This window comes from Rattus norvegicus, chromosome 5 (assembly GCF_036323735.1).
Source record: "Rattus norvegicus strain BN/NHsdMcwi chromosome 5, GRCr8, whole genome shotgun sequence".
Classification (NCBI taxonomy): Eukaryota; Metazoa; Chordata; class Mammalia; order Rodentia; family Muridae; genus Rattus; species Rattus norvegicus.
The window spans coordinates 171,900,810-171,910,774 of NC_086023.1; the positions used below are offsets into that span (position 1 = coordinate 171,900,810).

The following is a 9,965-nucleotide window of genomic DNA, read 5'->3' on the forward strand; positions in this document are numbered from 1 at the left end:
TTCCCTGTGCTTCAGCTGGAAGATGTGGGAAGTAAGGCTCAGTATAACAGAGAGGCTTCCTGATAGAGGCAGGGCTCCAGAACCTGTCAGTGGCCACACGAAGAAACTGTTAGGAGACCCCCCAACACAGCAGAGGTTCTCTTTCAGACCCCAGATTAGGTAAAAACAACAACAACAACAAACTAACCCACAAACAAACACCTGATTTCACAGAGAGATCCTTTATTAAGCAGGGAAGAAACGTTAAAGTGGTTGCTCTCTGACTCAGGCACAGAAAGAACAGCAAAAATAACCTATACCAGTAATTTTTAGGAAGAGAAAAAAGGGAGGTCTGTGTTAGAATGGATTAGGATGCAGTGTATATTCTAATTGGCTGTGTTAATTAGGTGAACCAAAGTGGGCTTTGATTGCTGGACTTCAGTACTTTGATAACTGCACCTTGGTAACCAGCCTCAGGAGGAGGAAATGGCCAAATAACCCTGAGTTTAGGGATGTAATCTGTGTTTAGCCAGGCAGGGCAGAGGGAATGGAAGAGAAGGGCAAGGCCTGCCAGAACCATGCTGGCCATGTTCAAGATGGCCAGAGTCCCTTCAAAAATGAGACTCACCATGAGGTAGAGTCCTGAAGGGCTGTATCAGGGACTCCTTTCTTGTCTGAAATTGTGTGAGGAGGTGAACAGAAGTGGCTTCAGAGAGAGCCAAGAGATCCAAGCTGGAACTGCTAGGGCTGGATCTGGGCCGGCCATCCTGCCCATGGCTTCATGTGCCTGCTAGGGATGCCCAGTTTATGACGACTCTCTCAGAAAGGCATGATGTATGCTCTGGACTCCTCTCACTGGGTCTCCTAGTTCCCCAGGCTTAGAGGAACTTCCTGGGGTTGAAGAGGAAAGGGGTGGGGGGAGTTTTATACAACAATAAGGGGTACCCACAGGTGGCGGCAGTGGCATGTGTGAATGGGCGTCCTTTTCCTCTGTAGCCTAGCCAGGGTAGGTATGCTGGAGTTGGAAGAGGCTTGTAGGGGTTTAGGAGATGTCCAGAAAGGTGATAGCTATGCTCTACACTTTACAGAAGGTCTTTACAAACACCACAGATGTCTGCCGGAAACTGGAGGTGGAGCTGGCCTGGAGCCCAATCTGAGGGGTGGGGACAGAGGCAGAGACAGAGGCAAAACATGTTGGAGCGGGAACTCCTGAAATCAGCCAACAGAAGACTCGGGAGAAGCACTATGGGAGCATGGGCCATGCTGTATGGAGTCTCGCTGATTTGTGTGCTGGACCTAGGTCAGCAGAGCATTGCTGAGGAGCCTAGCTGCGGTCCTGGCAGGGTCCGGAATGGAACTGGCACGAACACACGCTGCTGCAGTCTGTGTGGTCCAGGTAAGGCAAGGAGAGTGGGAGTCAGGATTTACAGCAGCGCCCTTCCCTGCACTCACACAAGGAGGTGGGCACAGGGCACATGTGAGTCTAGAGCCTTGAGTCCGGAGCTCTGGGGAGCTAGAGGGACAACTATCATAGGTTGTCCAATATCAGAAATGTAGGAGCTGAGGCAACAGAGGCTGGAGACTTCTCCCTCAAGAGGGATCTGGGGTCCAAAATGAAAGAAGACCATACCAGGACCTGTTGGGTGGATCAAACCTTAGCCATCACTGAAGCTACTCTTTGTCTGGGTTGGAGTCTCAACAGTCTCCTCTGGTCTGTCCACTGACTGTGACTTACAATTGTAGGTGTAGGGCAGTCTGTGGACCAAAGAAAAATATCTCAGCAAACACATTTCACCATGCCACACCTCTGGTATAGAAGGGGGCAGCTCTGACACCCCATTTCTCTGTGATAAAGATGTGGACAGCAGTCAAGGCAGATGATGAGGTACATTAGTGCCTTGAGGGGCAATGCAGGGTGAGAATGGGGCAGCATGGGTCCAGGGCCCACAGGAAACCCCAGGCAACTCCCACATCTAATGGAACTTATGAAACCACAACTTTAGAGCAGAGGGGGTATGTATACTAGCTGTAAGCCATCTGAAATGGAACACTGAGCTAGACAAAGCCAAGGATCTTGCATGGGTGTTGATTGAGAATGGAGACACAGCACCCTAAATACTTGAAGAACCAGCAGGAGCTCTGGAGAGAGAAGGGGCTCTGTCTGTCTAGTGGCTGAGGTTCTTATTCTTACCCAGACAAGGAGGACTGTCCAAAAGGAAGGTGCATATGTGTCAAGCCTGAGTACCACTGTGAAGACCCTCAGTGCAAGACCTGCAAACACTACCCCTGCCAACCAGGCCAGAGGGTGGAGTCTCAAGGTAGGTTCCTGAGAGACTGATGAAAGCCACAGACAACCAGAAGCTAATCATGAGTTGGACCTAGGGCCAAGCTGATAAAGATACCCAGTGAGCATGTGTAGGCATGTAAGAATGTTTGCAGATATAGCTCTCATGGGCACATCTTCTGGGTAGGCAAAGACCTACATCCTAGATTCTAGAAGGGATAGGTGGGTCAAGTGGTCTCAGGGTACCCGAACCCTTCTTAGCCTGGAATTCTCCACCGTAACGAGGGTGCTGAAGTCTCCTCAGGGCTCTTTGTGAGAGGCTCTTTGTGGGGAACTGCCCAGGTGCTGGTCTGCTCTCAGACTGTAATTCTATGACTAGGTCTTACCCCAATCCTGTCCATCTTCACAGAAACCAACGTTATCATGCCAGTTCTGGTATAAGTATACATGATACTGCTTATTCAGGTCTTAGTCTTGTAGACATTAGACCTGGTGAATAGACAGACCCTAGTCTGACTCCTTCCTCATTAACTTCAGTGGACCTCATAGTCTGTCTATCCACAGGGAATATTAAGTTTGGCTTCCAGTGCGTTGACTGTGCCATGGGTACCTTCTCTGCAGGTCGTGAGGGTCACTGCAGACTTTGGACCAAGTAAGTCCTGGATGAGTAGCCTAGGTCCATTCTGAGCGAGCCTCTCCTATCCCACCTTTGTAGTGAACACCAAAGAACCCCAATTCATCTCCCAGATGGCTCAGAGGACAGCCATCCTCCTAGTGTGGCTGCTTTGGTAACCGATCCTGACAGTGTCTGTGTCTATGTCCCAGCTGTTCTCAGTTTGGATTTCTCACCGTGTTCCCCGGGAACAAGACCCACAATGCTGTGTGCATCCCGGAGCCACTGCCCACTGAGCAATATGGCCATTTGACTGTCATCTTCCTGGTCATGGCTGCATGCATTCTCTTCTTAACCACAGTCCAGCTCGGCCTGCACATATGGCAGCTGAGGAGGCAACACACGTGTCCCCGAGGTCAGTTGTGTCCCAGGGAAGGGGGAAAATGTGTCAGAGCAACCTCGCTTACCATAGTTTTACTGCAGATACCCAGCCGCTCCTGGAGGTGCAGTTACCACCAGCTGAGGATGCTTGCAGCTTCCAGTTTCCTGAGGAGGAACGTGGGGAGCAGATGGAAGAAAAGTGTCGTCTGGGGGACCGGTGGCCATGAGGCCTGTTCTTCCTCTGTGCCCCAAGTCAGACTCTACAAGACTTGCCCAGAAATACCCTTGGTGAGAGCAGGGGCTATGCTCTGCGTCCTTCCCTGGGCCTGGCCCCACTCCCCTGGACAATGGCGGAAGTGGGTGTGAGACGGTAGTGGTGAGTTACAACTGAGCCCTGTGGCTGCCTTTCTCATTTGCCAGCTCTGTGGAGCAGGGTCTTTGGGCCCTCCAAGAACACCAAGTTTAGCACAAGATCTTATACAAGTGGTTTTCAATAAATACTTGTCTAGTAACCTGAGTGGCCGTGTCCTAAGGACAGAGGAAAGCAAGGAGCCCAGGGCTGCATTTGGGGATACCGTTGTCATCCTACGCCCATGGTCATTTCCAGAGTATGAAACAAAGAGGGCAGTCTAGTGAAATGTCTTGGCGGGCAAAGGCTCCTGATGAACTGAGTTTGTTCTCTGGGAACCACGGTAGGAAATTCTGCTAATGCCAACAAGTTGTCCTCTGACTTCCAATATGCCTACACACACACAAATGCACATGCGAGCATGTACACATATGCAAATAAATGTAACAAAAACTTTAATAATTTTAATGGGAGGCTTGTTCTCAGAGCTCCTTCTTGGTGGTAGTGGTGTAGAAGTCAAGGTTAATCTTGGCCACAAACCTTCAACAGGGACCATCAAGCTAAGGTGGCTTCAGGGAAGTGACAGTCTATTTACTGAATACCTGACTACTCCGCTTCTCTTTTTTAAAATTTATGTATTTATTTGGCCTTTGTAGGTTTCTACACATCATGGGTAACTTCCGGAGCAGGAGTTATGGACAGTTGTGAGCCACCGTATGGGTGCTGGGAACTGAATCCAGGTCCTATGGGAGAGGAACGGGTGCTCTTACTGCTAAACCAGCTCTCCTGTCTCTCTTGGCTTTTTGCTCAAATCGTCCCTCTCACTTCTGTTTGGTCCACAGTAGGCAGCTGTGTGTTGGGCTACAGCCCTTTGGGATGCCTGTGGAGACTGGGTTTTTTTTTTTTTTTGGAGCTGGGGACTGAACCCAGGGCCTTGTGCTTGCTAGGCAAGCGCTCTACCACTGAGCCAAATCCCCAACCCCGAGACTGGGTTTTGATGGCATTTTAGGACATTGGCCCTGGCCTAACTGCTTTAAACTTAGGCTTTTGCCAGTTTCCATTCTGAGCAACTTTTGGCACGAGGCAAATTCCCTGAAGTAAATGGGTTTGACTATGAGGCATTTCCAGCAAAGCATCTTTCCCACTTCATGGCAGTTGTTGGGGCTGCTCATAGGAGGGTTCAATGAGAGCCAGCATAGTGGTGCACACCTTTAATCCCAGCACTTGGGAGGCAGAGGCAGGAGGATCTTTGGAGTTTGAGGCCACACTGGTCTACATAGTAAGTTCCAGGACAGCAATAGCTACATAGTGAGACCTATCTCAAAGGGAAAAAAAATCAGTAAGGTCATCTTGGCATGGATGTCCAGGGAGTGGAAGGCCAGAGGGCAGGGGTCTCAGCAGCACCCCTGAGGCATCTGCACACCTGGACCTTTACTCAGCCCATCCCCCAGTCTAACTCTCCTGTCTTATCTCACAGCAGGTGTAAAAGGGCATTGGATCTACAACCTCTGATGCTAACAGCCCCATTCATACACAGGCTCCTGGGAGAGACTGGAGGAGAAGGTGGAGGACATTGGGATCAGAACGCAAAGAAGTTAGGGCCACATGAAGTTCCTTAGAGATGTACCAGCACCCTCACTGCCAGGAGCTGCCTCTTCTGCACCCTACTGGGTGGGTGAGGAGTCATGTACAAGAGGCAAGGCTAGAGACAGCCTGGGAAGGGAGGCAGGGTCTGGGGGCATCTCCCAACTTGCCCATTACGTACCTCTAGGTTCTGAGCCATAGGCAGTTACACTGGAACTGCCACAGGTGGGACATCCCCAAACAGATGACGTGTGTACAAATACCCACAGGCTGTATCTGCTGGAAACTCCTCCTGTGGGTGGCTGATGGGTGTGATGAGATCGTAAGAGATTGTGCAGGGTGGGGCTAGGGGTGCTGTAGTCTCTGCTGAATCCTTACCTTGAAGCCAGCAACCCCCATTCCACTCACGTCCACCTCAGAGTCATGCTCATGAGATGAGCAGTGTCTGCCTGTAAGTTAGATCTGGGGATTTCCACTGAGAACTGTGAGCTGTGCAGGGCCTTCTCAGTTCCCAAAGGTAGAGACTGAGGGCTTGTAGTTGAGGGACAGTGCCCATGACTGCAAGCAGGCGAGTGTGAAACCCAGAGGTGCTAGAATGTGGGGAAGAGGACCTGATAAAATATTCTACTGCAGAGGTCTCTTACCATCCCAGCAGAGACCACTTCAGAACCTGCCTTCTGAAGCATTTGCCCACCTGCATAATCTGGCAACCACAGCTAGGTGTAGTGTATTGGTAGATTGTTAATCCTCTCTAAACTCCCAGATGGGCCTCTCACGATTCCCACTAAAATGCCCTGGATTCCAGAAAGAAAGACACACATGCAGCCTTATTTTTTTTTTTTTTTTTTGGTTCTTTTTTTCGGAGCTGGGGACCGAACCCAGGGCCTTGCGCTTCCTAGGCAAGTGCTCTACCACTGAGCTAAATCCCCAACCCCGCAGCCTTATTTTTAATGTGCCCTAAGCAGGTCAATAGCTGGGCCACTCCCTAAGTCCATATGGCCACTCCCCTCCGATATTCATGAGTTAATACTTACTAAATCTACATTTCGTCTTTGCTGCCCTAAACCCTGCTGGGCAGACCGCCTGGGGCCACTTTCGCCCCCAGTATCTACACGTCAGCTGTTTCTAGCTTAGTGTGTTTCTTACCCTCTGTTCATGGTCAATTCCCCTCTTCCTCCTCCCTCATTCCCTTTCCAGGAATCCTAAAAGTCCCACCTCTGTCTTCCTGCCCAGTCATTGGCGGCCGGGAACTTTATTGACCAGTCAAAAACCAACTGGGGACATCCTTCAGTCCTAAGCGTGGTGGGGAGGGGAGGGGGGGAAATGACACACTACTGCAAACAGGTTTTTATCTAACATAGTTATCATGAGAACCCAAACGACTACAGTTGTAACTCTGCCTGGCGGGGACTAGCAGGAGGGAAGCCTTGCAGCAACTCCCAGAAACCCCTACCCCACAGTAGCTCTCCGGTTCTTCCGGAAAACCACAATGTGCGTGCGTGCGTGCGTGTCTACACACACGTACACACACACACACACACACACACACACACACACACACACACACACACACACCCTTCGCCTTGATTTTGTAAGTTTTGTTCAGTCTCAGATAAGGGCCCAGAGGCCATCTCAGTTCCCAGAAACGCTTCCGGCCACAGCTAGTGGCTCCTACCCAGCCTCCACCCTCTCACCTCTCATCCTTCACTCAGTGTGGAACATGCCACAGCCTGACAAAGACCTGTATTATGGGAAGTGAGATGCCGGTTCCTTTTTACAACTCAGCAACCCCTCCCCCAGCCCCAGGTTCCTGATAGCTGTTTAGGGACCTTGAAGGGAGGTGGGTAATGACTGTCCTTAGCTGCTGAGGTCTGCTCCCACTGACCGGTAATAACTACAACCTCTAGATCTTCCCTGTACTGGGCGGGGCTCACATCCCAGACACTATCCCTTAGGCAGCCACTAGCCTCTGTGGGAAGCAGCTTGTCTTAGGGTTTTACTGCTGTGAACAGACACCATGATCAAGAACGTTTAATTGGGGGCAGCTTACAGGTTCAAAGGTTCAGTTCATTATCAACAAGGAGGGAAGGGGCTTGAGACCCCATATGAACAACAATGCCAACCAACCAGAGCTTCCAGGGACTAAGCCACTACCTAAAGACTATATACATGGACTGATCCTGGGCTCCAACTGCATAGATAGAACACCAGTGGAAGGGGAAGCCCTGGGTCCTGCCAAGACTGAACTCCCAGTGAATGTGATTGTTGGGGGGAGGGTGGCAATGGGGGTAGGATGGGGAGGGGAACACCCATATAGAAGGGGAGGGGGAGGGTTGGGGGATGTTGGCCTGGAAACTGGGAAAGGGAATAACAATTGTAATGTAAATAAGAAATACCCAATTTATTAAAGATGGAGGAAAAAAAGGAGGGAACATGACAGCATTAAGGAAGGCATGGTGCAGGAAGAGTTGAGAGTTCTAGATCTTCATCTGAAGGCTACCAGCAGAATACTGACTTCTAAGCAGCTAGGATGACCTTTATGACCTCTTCATGCCTTCAAAACCAGTACCACCTGTGTGACTCTTACACATTGCCAAGTACAGCTGTAGCATGAGGCACAACCTTGGTTATCTCTGGAACACAGCTTCTCTGTGCTCTCAGAACACACTTCCCAGAAGATTTTGCCTGGTCTTAATCACCACCAATTTCTTAGCTCCAGTTAACCAGCTATCAGTTGTCCCAGTCGTCCCTTTTATTCTGGACTCTAAGGCCAGAGCCACGTGGCCAAAGCTGTCAAGTTCTGCTGCTTACTGGGGCTGGAACATGGCCCCCTTGTTCTATTACATTATCACTTTCTGTTTTCCAGCTCCTTCACTGGGTAAGCTTGGCTGTCCTGGAACTTGCTCTGTAGATTGACTTTGAATTCTAGACATCTGCTTGCCTGTCTCCCAAGCACTGGAATTAAAAGTGTGGTCCACCAAGCCTGGAGTTAAGTTTTTCTTTACCTACAGCTTGTTCTGTTTTAGACTGGCCTTGAACTCAGAGATCTTCTTGTCTTTGCCTCCTGGGATTAAAGGTTTGTATTAGGGGTTGGGGATTTAGCTCAGTGGTAAAGCGCTTGCCTAGCAAGCACAAGGCCCTGGGTTCGGTCCCCAGCTCCGGGGGGGGGGGGGGGGGGATTAAAAAGGTTTGTATTACCATGCCTGGACCTAATATGATGGGTGTTTCTGAGACTTCCTTTGTCAATCTAAGTCTCTTCACCTTAGCCTTAGCAGAGTCTTCAGACAAGGGCAAAAAGTAGCCACATTCTTCAACAAAATAGTTCGAAAACTGTCTCTAGGCCACATATTGAAATTCTCCACTGAAACTCTTGGGCCAGTTCTGTACAATTCAAATCACTCTCAATAACAAAGTCGTCTGCATTCCTACTAAGATAACCCATTAAGCCCCACTTAAAGCATTCCACTGCTTTCCAAATGCAAAGTCCCAAAAGTCCACATTCTTCCAAACAAAAGCATGACCAGGCCTATCACAGCAATATCCCACGACCAGTACCAACTTCTTAGGGTTTTACTGCTGTGAACAGACACCATGACCAAGGCAAGTCTTACAAGGACATATAATTGGGGCTGGCTTACAGGTTCAGAGGTTCAGTCCACTATCAAAGCAGGAACATGGCAGCATCCAGGCAGGCATGGTGCAGGAGGAGCTGAGAGTTCTGCATCTTCATCTGAAGGCTGCTAGCAGAATACTGACTTCCAGGCAGCTAAGATGAAGGTCTTAAGGCCCAAACCCACAGTGACACACCACCTCCAACAAGGTTACACCTAAAAAGTGCCACTCCCTGGGCAAACCACCACACAGCTTATCTTTCCAAGAAGCCCCATGAATTGGGATCCTTTTCTGAAGAGCGCTATCTATTCTGGACCCTTCTTAGATGGGGAGAGACTTGGAGTGGGTAGGTGTTTAAGATGTCCCACTATTGTTTGGCTGAAACTAAAGTGCTCAGAAAACTCCAGACCCTGAGGGAGGCTCGGGTGTGGTAAAGGTCTGTGCTGGCTGCAGAGACAACTTGAGATACAAGGTGCTTGGGTCAGAGACGTGAACAGTCCAATTCCCTGTATCTTCTGATGGTGGATGAACTTTAATGGTAGACCCACAGGATACCCTCCAAGGAGGGGAGGGAAGGAGTGAGAGAAGGGTGGGACACACAGTAAGCTGTCGGGAGCCCTATTCTCCTTGGGTCACCAACCCCAGTGGCAATCACATAAGGCAGACCAGTCTTGACACAACCATCAGCTAGCACCCTGAGCCCTGGTCCTGACATAGTTGAATATTAGGAATGCCTTGAATCTGCCAGGTGGCTAGATGCTCAGATGCCCTACAGCCCGTCACTCCTCAGAGCTCTATGTGGTCCTAAACTCAGGGTTCCGGGAGACTTGTTGGCTAGAAGGGCTTGAGGACCTGATGAGGGTGGATGGGGTGAATGAACAGAAGCAGGTCTCTGAGATGTTTATTCATTGGCATGCTCTGCAGCTGCCAGGAATGAAGAGTAGCAGGTAACTCAAGCCCTTGGACAGCCCACGGTTGGCAGAGGCCCTGCTTGAACCAGATAGGCTACTGCCAACAGGCATTTATCACATCAGGGTCCCGGTAGAGGCTTCATGTCCCCACAGCAGCAGTGGAAGCACCTCCTTCCTGAGTGCTTTGTCACCTCTCCTGACTTCTTAACACTGCCCTGGGGGTTGGGGGCAGGGCTGCAGCTCCATATGGCA

The 9,965-nt window shown here is 50.1% G+C and overlaps 1 protein-coding gene across 2 annotated transcripts; it reads left to right on the forward strand.

Annotated features, from left to right (window-relative positions):
• Positions 1-924: 924 nt before the first annotated feature.
• Tnfrsf18 (TNF receptor superfamily member 18) lies at positions 925-3,769 on the forward strand. Of its 2 annotated transcripts, NM_001024349.2 has the most exons (5): positions 1,171-1,375; positions 2,175-2,297; positions 2,828-2,915; positions 3,089-3,291; positions 3,360-3,769. In NM_001024349.2, exons 1-5 carry the CDS (start codon positions 1,225-1,227, stop codon positions 3,482-3,484), a joined length of 690 nt encoding a protein of 229 aa, NP_001019520.2. In that variant the 5' UTR covers positions 1,171-1,224; the 3' UTR covers positions 3,485-3,769. The 2 variants fall into 2 exon arrangements, with proteins under 2 accessions (XP_038966584.1, NP_001019520.2); XM_039110656.2 differs by lacking the exons at positions 2,828-2,915; positions 3,360-3,769 and having other exon boundaries at positions 925-1,375; positions 3,089-3,225.
• The last annotated feature ends 6,196 nt before the right edge of the window (positions 3,770-9,965 follow it).

Bases quoted from the DNA above. Each gene is read 5' to 3' on its own strand.
- Tnfrsf18 (NM_001024349.2), top strand. From the start codon at position 1,225: ATGGGAGCATGGGCCATGCTGTATGGAGTCTCGCTGATTTGTGTGCTG. The intron at 2,298-2,827 runs GTAGGTTCCTGA...GTCTATCCACAG, and splicing joins CCAGAGGGTGGAGTCTCAAG to GGAATATTAAGTTTGGCTTC. The intron at 3,292-3,359 runs GTCAGTTGTGTC...GTTTTACTGCAG, and splicing joins GCAACACACGTGTCCCCGAG to ATACCCAGCCGCTCCTGGAG.